An 18,865-nucleotide genomic window follows, 5' to 3' on the forward strand; every position below is an offset into this window, starting at 1 on the left:
GAGCTGGTAGTACCGGAAGTTGTTGTCCATCTTCGAACTGACAATAAGTTTGGACAAAATATGACGAAAGCCAAATTTTGGACCAAATCGGTTGATCAGTTCGAAAGATATATTGCTCTCCAGCGACTACATATCGACGCCTCCAAACAATAGTATGCTAAGTCGACTTATCATGTTTTCAAGTTCTTTACATTTTTATATTTAACGTCCTTTAACATAAATTCTGTCAAATTTTGGTAAAGATTGGACAATCCGAACAGAAGTTATAAACAAATATTTACTTAGCATAGTACTGAAGGTCAAAGAAATTTCCAAACTCTTAGAGCTTGTCCTGCAAAACTCGCTTTTCAGAATTAGCAAACTATTAATTGGAGGTGTCGAACGTCCTTTAACTTAAATTCCGTCTAATTTTGGTAATGATCGGTCAATCCGAACAGAAGTTATAAACAAATATTTACTTAGCATAGTACTGAAGTTCAAAAAAATGTCTAAACTTTGAGAGCTTCTCCTGCAAAACTCGCTTTTCAGAATTAGCAAACTATTATTTGGAGGTGTCGATATGGTGCTATGGGCTTTCTACATTTTTCGGCAGTTTTATCAAGAAGAATGGACTTGCCCCCGAAAAAATTTTACCGTCATATTTGAGGCAGCGAATGCAGGTTGCTTCAACAGAAATGAAGTGATTCGAGAGCAGGCCTTAAAGTGAACTTATCCGAAATTTTGTGTAGGAGGTACGGAAAGGAGTGGACAAAAATAATCCATATTCAAAACTGATATACATCTGGTAGATATATTAGGGTGTGTAATGTATGGACCACATCGGTCACTCCCTTCAAGACTTATCGTGCACACAATTTTTCTGAACATTTTTGAACTTTTGTGGGGGAGGCACTTGAAGGAGTGTACCGATATGGCTTATCTTCGAACTTAAGCTAAGTTTGGACATAAATATGACGAAGGTCAAATTTATGTCCAAACTTAGCTTATCTTGCGGTTATCTTGCGTCCAACAATTACATACGGTGTTATAATGTTTTTTTGTGCTTTTCAGGCTATTTTCTCAGGAGGTATGGACTTGCCCCAGATAAAAATTGTACCGTCGTATGTTACAACAAAAGCCGAAGCGATTCGAGATCTGGACCTAAACTGAACTTTTCCGAAATTTTGTGTGGGAGGTACCCGAAGGAGTAGACCGATTGAGTCCTTATTGGAACCTCATCTCGAAATTTCACGATGTGCAAAGTATGGACCACATCGGTTACACCCTTCAAGAGTTATCGTGCGCACAAGGTTTCCGAACACTTTCGAACTTTTGTGGGGAAGGTACCGGAAGGAGTGGACCGATATAACCCATCTTCGAGCTTAAACTAAGTCTGGACAAAATATTACGAAAGTCAAATTTTGGACCCAATCGGCTCATCGGTTCGAGAGTTATCATGCGCACCAGCCAGACAGACAGACGGACGGTCATTGCTAAATCCAAACATACTTGGGGTCTAAAACCATTATTTCGATGAGGCACATTTTGCCCGTATGAAAGTGTATATACCCTCGTTAGCATATATTATATATTATATTATATATAACTTTATTTAATATATCATAAAAATTAAAAATGGTTTGTGCGGGACCTGTTTTAATATTTAAATGGAATAAAAGTTATTTTAATCATAGGCAATTTTTTGAGAAAAAAAATCTTTTTCACTTTATAGTATTTTTTTTTCAAAAAAAGAAAAAATGCAAAGTGGTTTTTGCGGAAACTTTTTTATTATAAGTTGGAATGAATGTTATTTTTGGCATTTATAGGCAAAAGTTCATTCATTCTCACTACAAGAACTCATTTTTGAAAAAAATGTCAAAAAGTCATAACCCTACCGTATATAATTGTTGCAGAAACATTTCCTGGTCAGGCGACATTTTCTGAATGTTTCAATCATCTTAAACTTCTCCACAAGAAGTATCTCAGGACAGGCGTCCGTACTCGGCTATAAACTGTAGATTCCAAATCATTAAACCAACATGAATCGGGGTGCACTCATTGATTTGAGAGAAAAGAATCTGTTCCATAAAGAAATTTTGATTTGTTGAAAGCTAATTCCCAGGGGTAGTGGTGTAGAGTATTACATGATCGGTCCCATCCGACTATAGCCTTTGCTTACTTGTTTGTTATAATTTTACACATAAACTACGAATGCTTTGGGGATGTATTTTACGTTTTTATGGCACCACACACAAATCTCAACTTCTTCAACTTTACTTGGCATATTACGCTGAAAATTGTAAAACGATAAGACTTAATATTAATAATTTGATGTGTTTAGAGAATATTTATATGAACCACAATCAAATTGGTCGTCATATATTTTTCGAGTTTTTTTTTTCATGAGCGGAACCACTGTGCCAGTATTACAAAGCATAGCAATAGTAGCCGCAGTCCCCTCGCTTATTTATTGAGAAAAACAACACCCCAGTGTTATTTAGAAGTTCAACGAAGCTGGTCGATGCAATAGTCGTAAACAAAGACGCAATGACTTCATCAAGTAGTTTCAATAAAATAACATTCAATTGCGATGTGATGATTCATATTTATAAATTTCTAAACATTGGTGATCAACTAAGACTAGCACAGGTCGATGAAAATCAACGAAGTATTTTCTTGCAATTCGTATCCCCAGTAAAATATAAGAAATTCAAGGTTATACAATTCGAAGGAGACTATATTGTTTCCGATGACACGGATACAGATCGCATTTTGCTTCGAAACTCACGAGATCTTGAGGAATTTCTTCAATTTTACGGCAACAATGTGTATGAATTTTTAGTTCGAGTTAAGCTGAATGATCGGAATTTTTCAGAGTTATTTGAAAATACTTCTCCACGAATGGAATTCTTTAAAAATCTTGTCAAATTTAAAATATACTGTCGTCGCATTACCGTAGATGATATAGTTAAAGTAGTCAATAATATGCCGAATCTAGAAGAGCTACAACTTCATGCTGTTATAATTGAGACTGAACAATCAAATGGCTGTATAACACGAGCCATAGTTAAGGAATTGTTACGTTTGGTAAAGTTAAAAAAAATTGTGTTGAGTGTATATACTTTTTACAAATTTATACAATTTGAAGACTTTCGAGAAATTGTGACAAAACTTCCTTTGGAAATAGTAAAGATAAATGCTCAAATAATATTAGATTCAGATGATAATGCATTACTATTCCAGCAATCACCTCTACATTTAAAGCAATTGAAAATAATTACCAAAGCGCCATTTTCATTAAAAGGTTCGACTTCATTGGTTCCAATGTTAAATAGTTTTCGCAATTTGAACATTTTAGACATAGACCATTTTTGCAATGAAATGGTCATTGTATTGGAAAGCTTAACACAACTGCATCAATTGACTTTAAGAAGCACTGATTTCTCTGAAGAGCCAAGTGTTATTTTGCCACCAAATATTACCACACTTCATCTTATCGATTGCGTTGGTATCTTGCTGGAGCATATACAACAATTTCTGCACGAAAATTTAAATCCTAAACTAATTGAATTTGTCGCCATTAAAACATACTTTCGAGTTAAAGAATTTAAAGAATTACATATCTCTTCTCGTATAAAAACATTGAATATTGGAAGCTTTGATTTGAATCAGTTTCGTTCACCATTTGTGGAGAATTCAGCATTAGAGAATCTAAATTTGGGCACATTTCATGCAAAAAATTTGACTATGAATACCCTACATAATTTAAAAAATCTAAAAATGCTGTCACTACAAATTACTTTGCCTGATGAAGGATTTTATGTTATTCGTATTTTGCAAGAGCTGCCACTATTGCGGGAACTTGTAGTACGACATGCAACATCATCCTGGCCATCGTTGCGAGCCGTGGTTACCAGTGTCACCAGTCTCAAAATACTTAGTTTTCAAAACTCCGATACCATACTTGGATTTTGGTTCGATATGTTTTCATTGAATCCTAAGTTAGAGTTACAATTACGACTTAACACAGATGATCCCAATAGACTACAATTTTTGATAGAACATGAAAATTTCCCTCGCAATTTACGAAAAATAGAAGTTTGTGGGTTTACAGTTGGTAAGTAGTATTTAATCAGACTATTATTTTGCTTCAGGTAACAAGAGATACATTTCCTAAGTCCATACAAAGTTTAAACGAAAATGTATAAATGTTTTAAATTTTACAGTCTTGCAAAGCACAGTGTCCGATTTTCCAAAAAAACCTCGCCAAAAATCGAAAAAAAAATTTATCAATTTACACTAAAAAGGGTCGGATATTGTTTATAGGATCCCAGTGCGTGTAGTTATGAAAAATATGTACATTTCTTGTTTAATAAGTGGGTATAAAAGCAGGTCGAAGTGACCCTATTTGGATTTTTTTTTCTTTTCAATATTTAAGTTGTTTATAACTCTATGATAATATACAAAATAAACAACGGTTATTAAATATTTTCTTTTCGTAATTGTAATGAAAGGTATGTGTTAACGCCAAAATCCTGGGTCTCTGAGGTCCTTGTTGGCTTCTGGCAACTCAGGCTTTTCCCTATTCCATTCACTCTTTTTCTTTCTCACTGCCGCTCACCTACTTATATATGTATGCGTGTCGTCTATGCTTTCTCGGACTTTCATACTTTTCCTTTTATTCAACACAAATCACTTGCTATTCAACCATACTGTCATTCGGTAAGAATCTGCTTTCGTAATTTTCTACTGCTATTTTCTTTCAATAAAAAGAGAATTTTTCTGTTCAAATACACATCCTGATTCTGCCTGTGTTCTTCTTTTCTATTCTATTTCACGCAATCCAATCTGGAAGAAATATTGTATTTCAAACAATATTTCTTTGGTTCGGGTGCTAAGCTTTCATCTTCTACAGGAAAGCATCCAACGCGTCAATTCTTGGTGTTTTCAGTATGTGAAACGTATTTAAGATGTCGCCAATAAATTGTGCGTTCTTTAATAATTGATTTCCGTAAACAAACATTATTCCACAACATCCCATACGGGACAAGAGAGACTTCTCTCGATGATTTCCGTACTTGTTAATTTTTTTCAAGATCAATTTTCACAATAAATTATGAAAAAAGTTGTGAGTAAGATCGAGTTGGGCCGTGTTATTTATCATTTCATAAAAAAGGAAGGGATTTTTACCAATTTCCATCGAAACATCCTGCACATATTTGCACTTTTTGTTTTTATGTCATACTTTGTCTTGCAGGTATGTACAGGCTTTCTTTCATTCAGAATGTTAGAATATAGTATACAGGCATGTTACAGATTCCGATCGGAATGGTTTCATTTCCGCAATTTCATTTCGATTGTTTTTGTTTTAGCTTCTTCAGATTCCGATCGATTTGGTGAATTTCGGAATTGTCATTATTTAGCATAAATATGGCAACGTTAGACGAAAAAGGATCAAAACAAAAACCATATGATTAGAAAACCCTGTAGAAGTTTAAATTGTGAAAAAATATTCTATTAAAAGGAAGTTTTTTGTGCGAAAAGAAAGTTAACTTTTACAAAATGCCGGGAGTTTCTATTGTCAAAATAACATACATATTTAAAAATACTTACATTTTGTACGAAACTCCTTGTTTGAGTTATTTTTTGTTATGTTTTCTTTTTTATCTTCCCTTTAAGTTGTCATTCGTAATGTCAGACTGTTTAGTTTTTGCAAACGATTAATATTTGTTCGAAGAAAAAAATCGATTTTAACGAAAAAATTATGTGGCAACACTTCGTTAACAAGTGGTTTCGTTGATTGAGAAATAATGAAAAGTTGGCAATTTTTTAATTAAAATGATAAAAAAATATGAAAATAAATGTGATTTTGTTAATAAAATAATAATTTTATTATTTTTAAGTAATTTTTGGAGTGTTTTAAAGTGACATATTTCCAAAAAAATGCAATTCCACTTGAGAAACCAAAAGTGGTTTCATTCCGAAAAAAATTTTCGTTTTTCGGTTTCTGAAGAAGCTAAATACGAAATCAATTTCACTTTCGATCGGAATTGGTTTCTGTGACATACCTGATAGGGTCACTTTCTGGCGTTTGGGAATAATTTGGTGTTTTGGTATATTCTAAGACCTATAGTAAAATTTTATGGCGAACAAATTTCTAGAATATTTTGGTCTGATCTGATCACATTTTATAGGAGATTTTAAAGATTTGTGGATAAAGGGACCAAAAGGACCCCTTTTATGACTCGCACGAGGGTTAATTTAAAAAAAATATTCCTCGCATTCTTGTCAGTATAGTTACCAAAGACATTATACACAGTGATATTAACTCAAATATTTCCAAAACTGTAGAAATGGTGGAAATTTGCAACCCTATTTTAGTTTCTTGGTTTTTTGGCAAAATTCATACCGATATTTTCTTGGTATGTAATGCAAACAGAGATTTCTTTTCATTGGTAACTTATAGTGAAATTTAGCAGAGAAAATTTTTGTCTTTGACGGCATTCTTCTAAAATGATGCTTTGTATGACAATTTTGCCAAAACTCACATGAAGTACGCCCTTAACCCTAAAATGTGTTTATAATTTTGCATATTTCTGGAGTTTAGGTAAGGTATAGAGTTTTGGTGTATTCTAGGACCCATAGTAAAAATTGATGGCGAACAAATTTGTAGAATATTTTGATCCGATAAGATCAAATTTTATAGGAGGAGGAACCAAAAAGACCCCTTAAATGACCGCCTGAGGGTTAAATAATATCAAAAATGTAATCAGCGGCCGGAAAAACATAAGAACCAAAGGTTAGGTTAAAACCTATTCATTTTTAGAGTTTTGGCCAGGTTTTTCGGAAGATCAGACACTGTGCAAAGACAGGAAATGTTATTTGGAATTTAATAGATTTTTATCTATCTTGTATTTTTCCAGATTGCAATAAATTGAGGAAGAATTTCAAATCGGTATTGAAAACAATTAACTATAACATAGATGATTATGAACCGCTTTATCATTTGGAAAGAAAATGCAATATAATAATGTCAAGATATAAAAAATAAATGTTAAACTAAACAAGTATAAAAGTATCAGTCGGCTTTGCCGATAGAGATGTACCCTCAGTCTACACAGAAAAAAATTGTGACCATTTGATAAAAAATTCAAAACTCTGATTAATTTTTAATTGATTTTTTGCCGATAAAAATAATGTTCATATTGAAAATCGGCGATAAAAAAAATTTGTAGTTTTCATCAGAAATTATTTATCGTATTTTATGGCCTCATCTAAACCAGGCTAAATCTACACTTTTTTGCATTTATCAGGCATTTATCTCAGAAACGAATAGGAATTTGGCCTTGCTGTCTTTAGCAATATTGTAGCCCTAAACTAGTAGAACTCATCTTTTGAAGAAAACACATAAGAAAAGCTCCATCTAGGGCATCAGAATCTATAAAATATAGAAAATTTTACATAATTGCTGAAATTCTGGTCTGTATGGGCTAAACTATTGGGAGTTGAATCAAGTAACCTTTTGCAAAAATCTTCCAAATAAAGTTCTCATCAATTCCTTAGAACATTCTGAAACTCTAAAATGCTTACTTCATGTTGTTTCTGCGGTATTTTGCATCATATCTTTTACAACACGTATTTCAAACACAGTTCACACCAACAGTTTATTCACGCTTTTCGGATTTCACTACATTATTGACATTTTTATGAAATCGTCGTTGAGAAATGTACTGAAAACAACGGAATAGAGGTATTTTACAACAATGACATTTTTCCAAAAGAAAATATTCAGAAAAAATTAACGATTTTGGAGATACGGTGCGAAATGTATAAAAATTGTGACATTTTTGCATATATTTTGAAATTTGAGGCAATAAATGTAATTTTTCGTGTCCATTATTTCTTCAAATATTTTATTCTAGTACTTACCTACAAATTTGCTTCAGAGGTCAGAAGAAGGTTCGCATTGGTTTCAGAGATATAACCCCGAATTTCTTTAAAAACTCAATATTTAACCATGTATAGACGGGGCCATAAAATCCAAGCTGGATCTAACACAACAAAACCCAACTAGGGCTTCTTGTCGTTTGGGTCTGTACTTTCAAAAAATCCACAGTTCGAATTGTTTGCACAAGATCACCTTAAAAATGTTGCACAGTGTAATGCAATCCTCATATTAACTTAGAATTTTTTTTATTTTGTTGATTTTTTGTTAAATACAATCCCAAAAGCCGCAAAAAGATAGATACATACACACACATTTATAAATGATGGTGGTTGCTTCTGTTATTTAAATCAGCATCCGGCAAAAAGGGGCACACGTGCCATTGATGAGAATAACAGCATAACAACCACCACTCAGTCTTCGTTCAGAAGTCAATGATACAGTTGGGCAATCTCGTTCCTTTTACGGTTCGATCTTTTCCGTTCCGTTCCGCAAAAGGAACTAGGTCGTTCAGTTAGTTCCATAGTTCCTTTTAGTACCAACCTTTATATGTATACCCACACTCATACTCGTTCACTTAGTTCATATCGTTCGTGCTTCTTCTTCATCAAAACAAAAGAAAAATAAAATTTTTCGGCTTTCTTCATGGTAGTTTACAAATATTTAAAACAAATTTACAATCGTTTTGTTAATTAAAAATACTTCAATTGTTCTTTTTTAATTCGGCAAAGATCAGTTTAGAAGATATGAAAAACGAAATGACACTATGAGATTTCTTATTCACTAATAGAAGACAGGGAGAGGAGAGAGAGACAACTGATGTTAAATGAACTGATGGAACTAACTGAAAGAGAAGAGCAAAAAGAATGGGAAAAAACGAACGAGGGAGCAAAAGGAACTAGCTGAACCGCATAGTCGGACCTAGTACCGGTCGTTCCTTTTGTGGAGTAGTTCATTTGAACTAGTTCGTTCCGGAACGACGCAACTAGTCAATGAAGGAGGTTCTGCTGCCGCTTGTTTCAATGATTTTTAATTTTAGCAATAGATTAACACACATTCTGTTTGTGGAGAGAGCGAGAGAGAGTCGTATGCGTGAGACCGCAAACAATGCGTTTGTATTAGTGCCGATACCTGATTTAAAGTTATAGAAATGCCAAACGCAAAAGCAACAACAGACGCTAGGTACATACACAATTGTAAATCGTAGAAGAAAAAAATTAAAGAAAAACGGAATGGACCAATTTATAACAAAATAATAATTTAGCGTCACACTTCAATTTAAATATAATGTCTAGAAGTAAAAAATAAATATTAAACTAAACAAGTAAAAAAGTATCAGACGGCTTCGCCAGTCTAAACAGAAAAAATAATTGTAGCCATTTGATAAAAAAAATTCCAAAATCTAATTTATTTTTAATGTTCATATTCACAATTGTCGATAAAAAAATTTGTAGTTTTCATAAGAAATTATTTTGATAAATCAATTCTCACACTAACTAAGAATTTTGTTGAATTTTATTTTTTCCAATGGTTTATTGTTTTTATACCCTCAGCATTTATGCTAACGAGGGCATGTTTTTAGACCCCAAGTATGTTTGGACGAAATGTATTTCAGACAAATTGGGGGGGGGGGGGGTAATATTTTGTCCAAACTTAGCTTAGGTTCGAAGATAGATTATATCGGTCCACTTCTTCCGGTACCTCCCCCACAAAAGTTCGAAAATATTTGGAACATTTGTGCCCACGATAACTCTTGAAGGTCCATACTTTGCACATCGTGAAATTTCTAGCATACTTAAATGCGGTTCCAATATGGACTCAATCGGTCTACTCCTTCGGGTACCTCCCACACAAAATTTCGGAAAAGTTCAGTTTAGGACCCTTCGAACCGCTTTGATTTTTGTTGTAACAACTTGTATACACTGCACACCATAAGACGGAGAAAATAGCCTGAAAGCGGAAAAGAAACCCTATGACACCGTGTGTAGTGGTTGGAGCGCAAGATAGCTCTCGAACGGATCTGCCGATTGGGTCCAAAATGTGGCCTTCGTAATATTTTGTTCAAACTTAGTTTACGTAGGGGATGAATGATACCAAGCAACGGTCTTGACCGGCTTTAACATGGCAAAGCCCAGGATTTATCTTGGTCCCTCTTTCATCTCAAGTGGACACTGACCTCCCCGTGGTGTCACCTGGGGAACTGCCTTTAACGCCCTTAAAGGTAGTGAGCTAACTTGTGCCCCGCGTTCACCCATAAGAACGTTAAAAACTTGGGTTTGGGTGTCGGGTTAGTAACCCTACCCTAGAAAAAACATCCTACTATGAAAAAACGAAAGAAAAGAAAAACAACCCCCTCTAAAGTTGACAAACCCCGCAAACGTTTTAAGGGCCATGATTTGCGAATCTGCACCTGGAATGTTCGCACTCTTTATAGAGAAGGTGCAGTCTTCGCATTGGCAGACGTACTTGAAAAGTACAAGGCCGATATTACTGCCATACAGGAAATACGATGGATTGGGAAAGGCGTCACAGCAACACCTAAAGGTGACGCACTGTATTATAGCTGCCATGACGTAAAGCATGAGTTTGGTTGCGGATTCGTAGTTAGTCGGAGACTAAAACATCTGGTATCCAGCTTCACCCCAGTGAATGAAAGACTTGCTGCAATTCGAATAAACGCTAAATTCTTCAACATCAGCTTTATTTGTGCTCATGCTCCCACTGAAGAAAAGGACGAACAGACCAAAGATATATTTTACTAGCGCTTAGAAGAAACATATGACCGTTGCCCTGCCCATGACATTAAAATCATTCTAGGCGATTTTAATGCCAAAATTGGAAAGGAGAATATCTTTGGCCCAATAGTCGGGAAATTCAGCCTCCACAGTGAAACATCTGACAATGGTATGAGGCTGATAGACTTTGCAGCTGCAAAAAACATGGTAGTTAGCAGTACCAGATTTAATCATCTCGATATTCATAAGGGCACCTGACTGTCTCCAGATCAGAAAACAAGTAATCAAATTGATCATGTTGTGATAGATGGAAGACATTCATCCAGCGTGTTGGATGTACGATCGTTCCGAGACGCAAACATTGATTCGGACCACTACCTTGTTGCAGCAAAGGTACGCACCCGCTTAAACGTAGCAAACAAAGTACGAACAGACACAACACGAAAGTTAGACATCGGTAAGCTGCAATCACAACAGATAGCCACAGCATATTCCACTCAACTAGCCCAATTGCTTAATCAAAGCACTCCTCATCCCGATAACATATCAGCGCAATGGCAAAGCATTGCCCACTCCACGCAAACAGCCGCAAAATCCATACTTGGATACCAGAGGCCTCCACCAAGGAATCCATGGTATGATCAGGAGTGTCGTGCTGCCACCGAAGAGAAAAATGCGGCATACAGGGCAAGGAAAGAGGAGAAACGTCTTTTCCGCAGGAAAAAGAGAGAGATGGAAAAGTGGGAGGCTGAAAAAATCGAGATGTACAGGAGCCAGAAACCAGTCCGAAAATTCTACAAAAGAGTCAAGCATCAAACTGATGGCTTTGGTACAGGCACATCCTCCTGTAGAGACCAGCAAGGTAATTTGGTAACTGATACAGATAGTGTACTTAGGATATGGAAAGAACATTTTTCAAAACGGTTGGTATCTAATAGCAGCGAAGACGACGAAGATACCACAGTCCCAATCCCAGAAGATGGTATTGAATGTATACCGCCCAGTCAAGATGAGGTAAAGACAGCAATAAATCGGCTGAAGAATAATAAGGCAGCAGGAGCCGATGGCTTACCAGCCGAGCTGTTCAAAACCGGAGGCGACACGCTGATAAGGTGTATTCATCAGCTAGTTAGCACCATCTGGCAGGAAGAAAGAGTACCCGACGATTGGAATCTGAGTATCCTGTGCCCCGTCCACAAGAAGGGAGATAAGAATGTATGCTCTAACTATAGGGGCATAAGTCTACTCCCTATTGCCTACAAGATCGTGTCAGGGATATTGTGCGAACGACTAAAGCGAGATAATTGGACCATACCAATGCGGCTTTAGACCTGGCAAGTCCACCATTGACCAGATATTTACCCTGCGGCAAATCCTGGAGAAGACCCAAGAGATGCAGATAGACACCTACCACCTTTTTGTCGATTATAAAGCAGCCTTCGACAGCCCGCTGCGTTCAAAGGTATTCCAAGCCATGTCTGAATTTGGTATCCCCGCAAAGCTCATCCGGCAAAATGACTTTAACTGACACGAGGTCCTCAGTTAATATAGGAAAGAACCTCTCCGAAGAGTTTGGTACCAAAAGAGGTTTCAGATAAGGAGACAGCCTTTCGTGTGATCTCTTTAACATCCTGCTGGAAAAGGTTATACGAGATGCAAATGTCAAAAGAAATGGCACAATTTACACCAATAGCCACATGTTACTTGCCTATGCGGATGACATACACATCATGGGACGATCAGTAAAGGAAGTAACTGATACCTTTAGGAATGTCGAAGCAGAATCTGCGAAAGTGGGTCTGGCGGTAAACGGCGAAAAGACCAAATTGATGGTGTCGACGCGCAAAGCGTCCATAGAGCTCGGACCAACTGTAGAAGTTGGTACCTACAATTTTGAGGTAGTTAAAGACTTCGTCTACCTCGGCACTGCCATAAACACAACAAATGACATCAGTTGTGAAATAAGAAGAAGAATTGTATTGGCCAACAGATGCTACTATGGTCTAAGTAAGCAATTTAAAAACAAAGCCACTTCTCGTCAAACAAAAATAACACTATACAAAACGCTGATACTACCCGTGCTAATGTATGGCTCCGAAGCATGGGTACTTGCGCAAGCAGATAAGGCAGTGCTTGGTGTGTTTGAGAGGAAAATTCTTCGAAAGATCTACGGGCCGATTTGCGTTTACGGTGAATATCGACGTCGTATGAACCACGAGCTATATACGAGGGCAGTTCGGAAACTTCTTAGCCTAGTACAAAAAGCGCGGTATGATCAGAAAAAAGTTAAGTGTTTTGGAAACTTCCATGTCTGTTATAAACACATGTTCAATTTTGTTTCGATCTGGCAACTCCTTCATATAGAAACAGGTGTTCAAAAAAGACGCATCCGCAATTTTTTACAATGAAAAATTAGAAATGCGTGCTGTCATTAAATATTTCATAATGATATGGTGAATGTGTTAGGTGAAAGTGCTCCTTCATATGCAACAGTAAAAAATTGGGTTGCTGAATTTAAACGTGGTCGTACAAGCATTGAAGATGAACCACGTATTGGACGTCCAAATACAGCAACAACAACAGAAATTGTAGCCAAAGTGCATGATATGGTATTAAATGATCGATGAATAAAAGTGTGTGAAATTGCTAACATCATGGGCATCTCAAATGATCGATTTAATTTAGCATGAAGAACTACAGATGAAAAAGCTTTCTGTAAGATGGGTGCCGCATTTGTTAACAGTCGATCAAAAACGCATAAGAATGAACATTTCTCAAGCTTGTTTGGATCGTTTTAAGCGAAATAAAATGGATTTTAAGCGTCGTTTCATAACTGTTGATGAGACATGGATCCACCACTATACTCCAGAGACAAAAGAACAATCCAAACAATGGACTGAAGCTGGAGGAAGTGCCCCAAAGAAGGCAAAAACAATTCAATCGGCTGGTAAGGTTATGGCAACGGTTTTTTGGGACTTCAAAGGTATTTTATTGATTGACTATCTGCAAAAGGGTAAAACAATAAATTCAGAGTACTATTGCAACCTTTTGGATCAATTAAATGTACAAATTCGAGAAAAACGTCCTGGCTTACAACACAAAAAAATAATTTTTCATCAAGATAACGCACCAGCGCACAAAAGTGTTTTAACAATGGCTAAAATCAACGAATTAAAGTACGAGTTGCTTGACCACCCACCTTATTCTACTGATTTAGCTCCCAGTGACTTTTACTTATTCCAAAATCTAAAAAAAAATCCTTGCTGGCAAGCGTTTTACCTCAAATGAAGATGCAATTACAGTTGTAAACCACTATTTTGAAGACCTTGAGGAAAACTATTTTAATCAAGGGATAGAATTGCTAGAAAAGCGTTGGACTAAGTGTATTGAAGTTTCAGGAGATTATATTAAAAAAAAAAAAATAAAAATATTTTTGAAAAACTAACAATTCTCTTTCATTGATAGGCTAAGAAGTTTTCGAACCGCCCTCGTAATTAAATACAGACTAAAAAGATTAAGATTAAATTATAACATAAACAACGGAAAAAATACTCACCACAGGAATGACGAAATTTGTGGAACATGCACATAAAACATTAAACACTTCAACAGCTCTAACAAAACTGACTACATTTTAACTTCTGTCGATTATCATTAAAACTAACGGGAATTGTCGTTACTTTGGCAGGTTAAACATAAACAAAACACTGGTTTAAACATTTTTTTTCTTAATAAACACATTGGCGCACGGGAATGACAAAAAAGCTGGGACACGACTAAAATGACTCAAAAACATAATTTAAAAAAAATATATATTTATGAAACCAAAATTGACTTGGTTCAGTCTTCTGGATAACCCGCCAACTAAACAGAAGGTACGAATGGCAATAAAAGGCCTGAACAAGTAAAAATTCGTAAAGTTCGACCGGGCCGAACTTTTTATACCCTCCACCATAAAATAGTCTTAATTAAAATGGAATAATTAGGGTCCTTTCACAATTTTAGGTGGAACAACTTACTGCCTCCCACTATTGCTTAAATTACACTGTGAACACAAATGTTGGGGCAGAGATAATTCCTTTTGGAGATGAAAGCCCTTGGTGTGTGTATATTAAAAACCCCGAAGGAGAGATGCGCCGTGGGTCGAACTTCCGCGTTATGGTGTGATGAAGTTTCTGCAAGAGACCCTGTAAGCCATCATGAATTAGCATTATATCTTTGTTTGTTGTTTTTGTAGAGCACTTAAGCAACAGTGAACAAAGATATAACGCTAATTCCTGATGGCCCACAGGGTCTCTAACAAAAATTTCATCACGCCATAACGCGGAAGTTCGACTCACGGCGGATCTGTCCTTCGGGGTTCATACGAGTAATATACTCACCAAGGCCTTTCATCCCCAAGAGGAATTTTCCGTGCCCCAGACTTTCACCTCCATTTTGTTGCACAGTGTTATGTGATCTAATCTAAAAGGTGAAAGGTACCACCTACGAGGCTATATGAAAGAGTCAACCTTTCTTTAAAATTTTTGGCGGAAAAGTTTTATAGCTGCAGGGAACTTCAAGAGTCATATTGAGGGTAATTTCATCAAAACAATGTAGACTCTCTCGTCATGTTGACGAATTTTAGTGAAGAAATTTCGTGACCACTGAAAATTCCCGAAAATCGGGAGGTACAGTTATATGGTGGGATATACCAAAACATGGACCTATATTGACGATTATTTTTGAATAGACAAAATTGTAGCTAAAATTCTCAAAATACCGATCATTACGGCTAGTTCGGTTAAAAATTGAAGCTAAAATTCTCAAAATACGGAAAATCGGGAGATACCGTTATATGGGGGCTATATCAAAACATGGACCTATGTTGACGAAGTTTCGTTGGAGATGGTTTATAAACACTGAGAACCTCAAATGTCAAATTACAGCTATTTCGGTTAAAAACTGTAGCTAAAATTCTCAAAATACCGAAAATCGGGAGGTACCGTTATATGGGGGCTATACCAAAACATGGACCTACGTTGACGATGTTTGGTGGAGATGTTTCATGACCGCTGAGAACCTCAAATGGCAAATTACATCTAGTTCGGTTAAAAATTGTAGCTAAAATTCTCAAAATACCGAAAATCGGGAGGTACCGATATATGGGAGCTATACCAAAATATGGACCTATGTTGACGATGTTTCGTGGATATGTTTCATGACCACTGAGAACCTCAAATGTCAAATTACAGCTAGTTCGGTTAAAAATTGTAACTAAAATGCTCAAATACCGAAAATCGGGAGGTACGGTTATAAGGGGGCCATACCAAATCATGAACCTATGTTGACGAAGTTTGGTGGAGATATTTCATGACCACTGAGAACCTCAAATGTCAAATTGCAGACAGTTCGGATACAAATTGTGGCTTAAATTCTCAAAATACCGAAAATCGGGAGGTACCGTTATATGGGGGCTATACCAAAACATGGACCTATGTTGACGATGCTTGGTGGAGATATTTCATGACCACTGAGAACCTCAAATGGCAAATTACAGCTAGTTTGGTTTAAAATTGTAGCTAAAATTCTAAAAATACCGAAAATCGGGAGGTACCGTTATATGGGGGCTATACCAAAACATGGACCTATGTTGACGATGTTTCGTGGAGATGTTTCATGACCACTGAGAACCTCAAATGTCAAATTGCAGATAGTTCGGTTAAAAATTGTGGCTAAAATTCTCAAAATACCGAAAATCGGGAGGTACCGTTATATGGGGACATGGACCTATGCACATATCCTTTGGTTTATAACTTTGTTGATCACTAGGAACCCTAAGTGCCAAATTATAGCTAATTCGGTCTGCAAATGTGGCGAAGAACGTCAAAATACCTCAAATCCGGAGGTACCGTTATATGGGGGCTATACCAAAAAGTGGACCGATATAGCCCATCTTCGAACTTGACCTGCCTATGGAAAAAAGACCCCCGGGTGCAAAATTTCAGCACTCTATCTCAATTATTGCGGACGCTAGAGTGATTACAACAGACGGACATGGCTAGATCGTCTTAGAATTTTATCCTGATCAAGAATATATATACTTTATAGGGTCGCAAATGATTAGTTGGATGTGTTACAAACAGAATGACAAACTTAATATACCCTCCATACTATGGTGGAGGGTATAAAAATAATAAGGCCCCAGGCAATGATAATATCTCTGCGTAAATGCTTCTTTGTGATGCAGAACAATCAGCAACATTATGGCACCCGTATATTTTAAAAATTTGGGAAGAAGAAGTACTTCCTTCCTCGTGGAGTGAAGGTATCCTGATAAAAATACCAAAAAAGGGGGATACCAAAAATTGCAATAACTACAGGGGAATTACATTACTACCAATCCCAAGTAAAATATTATCCATAATTCTAACCCGAATATCTGACTCGGTCATTGATACACTCCGAGAGAATCAGTTTGGATTCAGAGAGAACCGTTCCTGTGTTGACCTTATTAACACTGTAAGAATAGTATTGGAGCAGTGCTATGAGTTTCGCACACCAGTACACTTGGCATTCATAGACTTCATGAAAGCTTTTGATAATATTAACCGACTCTCTCTATGAAATATTCTGGAACGACGTAACATACCATCTAAAATTCTCAATTTAATCAAGGCCATGTATACTGACTTCAGATGTCGAGTTCTTCTCAATGGTAAATTATCAGATCTTTTTGAGGTCAAAACAGGGGTAAGACAAGGATGTATTCTGTCACCTATACTTTTCATTCTTGTCATCGATGATGTAATGCGTTCAGCTTTGAATGGCAGACGTGGAATCCAGTGGACGCCGTTTAAACACCTGGAAGACTTGGAATACGCTGATGAGGTATGTCTTCTGAGCCAAGTAACTAGTCACCTGCAGGAAAATATCAACTCCATTAAAAATGAGTCGCGTTCAGTCGGGCTCGAAATCAACATCTCAAAAACTAAATCCATGCCGGGAGGCTATGGAGCGAACTCGGATTTACACATCCGCATTGATAATGTTGACATCGAATGGGTGGAAAAATTCAATTACCTAGGTAGCCAAATAACGATAAAGGGTGGAGCTGAAGAAGACATCAACGCTCGATTAAATAAAGCAAAGGCTGCTTTCGGCATGCTTCGGCCTATTTGGAGATCTCGACAAATCTCAATACACACCAAACTTCGCATATATAATTCGAATGTGAAATCTGTGGTTTTTTACGGATGCGAAACCTGGAAACGTACTAGTTCAATTGACGGCCGTCTACAAAAGTTTTACAAACAAATGTCTGCGGCAAATTTTAAACATTTGGTGGCCGAACCGAATACGAAATGCTGAACTATTGAACATCGCCAATCAAATTGCAGCTCCCGTTGAGGTTTGTCAACGGAAATGGCGCTGGATAGGCCACACGCTACGAAGACCTGTAGAAAACATTGCTCGTCAAGCGCTTCGGTGGAATCCCCAGGGAAGAGGCCGACGTGTTGGTGCGCCAGCTAAAACTTGGAAAAGGTCGATCCACGCAGAACTACAAGCTGCAAACTATTCATGGAACGACGTCAATCAAGCATCGCACAACAGAGTTCGATACAAAAGAATGGTTGAGGCCCTATGCTCCAGAGGGAGTGAAGGATAACACAAGAAGAAGTCTTCTAGAATAACTCGGCGTGCTTAATTTATATAAAATATTTTAATAAATTAATGAATATCAGCGTTTTTTTTTTTTTTTTTTGAGCGCAAAACGGTTGGGGACACGCACGGTAATGACGTTTTGCACCTTGCGACTAATTTTTTACATATAAATATGTAAAATATTTTATTTTGTTTCTTGGACCTCGTTAAAGGAAAATTTGTTTTACTTATTCCGTTTCTAAATATTTAATTTTTTTTGAATATTTGTAACCCTAAATGCCTCGGGACACACAAACTAGCATTTTCGCAATATTCACCCATATACTGTATAGGGTCTCCGACGAATATTTCCATGTTTTACAAACGGAATCACAAATTTAATTATACCCTCCATATGGTGGAGCGTATAACAAAGAACAAATAATATTCTTTTATTCAATTTGAATTTGGTCCAACAGAAAGAAACATGAGATTCAATTTGATCGATGATTGGTGTAGCTTATTATGGTGCCTCTTTATAAAATTCCCAATTTACACCTTTGTCCCCATTTTCGAAAAAGAT

The 18,865-nt window shown here is 36.5% G+C and overlaps 1 protein-coding gene across 2 annotated transcripts; it reads left to right on the forward strand.

Annotated features, from left to right (window-relative positions):
• The first annotated feature begins 2,474 nt into the window (after window positions 1-2,474).
• On the forward strand, window positions 2,475-7,054 carry LOC141401458 (uncharacterized). Of its 2 annotated transcripts, XM_073981719.1 has the most exons (3): window positions 2,492-3,066; window positions 3,223-4,096; window positions 6,876-7,054. In XM_073981719.1, exons 1-3 carry the CDS (start codon window positions 2,527-2,529, stop codon window positions 7,028-7,030), a joined length of 1,569 nt encoding a protein of 522 aa, XP_073837820.1. In that variant the 5' UTR covers window positions 2,492-2,526; the 3' UTR covers window positions 7,031-7,054. The 2 variants fall into 2 exon arrangements, with proteins under 2 accessions (XP_073837819.1, XP_073837820.1); XM_073981718.1 differs by having other exon boundaries at window positions 2,475-4,096; window positions 6,903-7,054.
• Window positions 7,055-18,865: the final 11,811 nt, after the last annotated feature.

Source organism: Musca autumnalis, unplaced genomic scaffold (assembly GCF_047663935.1).
Source record: "Musca autumnalis isolate F117 unplaced genomic scaffold, ASM4766393v1 scaffold_4, whole genome shotgun sequence".
NCBI lineage: Eukaryota > Metazoa > Arthropoda > Insecta > Diptera > Muscidae > Musca > Musca autumnalis.

What these genes read in the sequence shown, in the direction of transcription:
- LOC141401458 (XM_073981718.1), top strand. Translation starts at nt 2,527, where the DNA reads ATGACTTCATCAAGTAGTTTCAATAAAATAACATTCAATTGCGATGTG. An exon ending in AGTTTGTGGGTTTACAGTTG is followed by an intron (nt 4,097 to 6,902) that starts GTAAGTAGTATT and finishes GTATTTTTCCAG; the next exon opens with ATTGCAATAAATTGAGGAAG.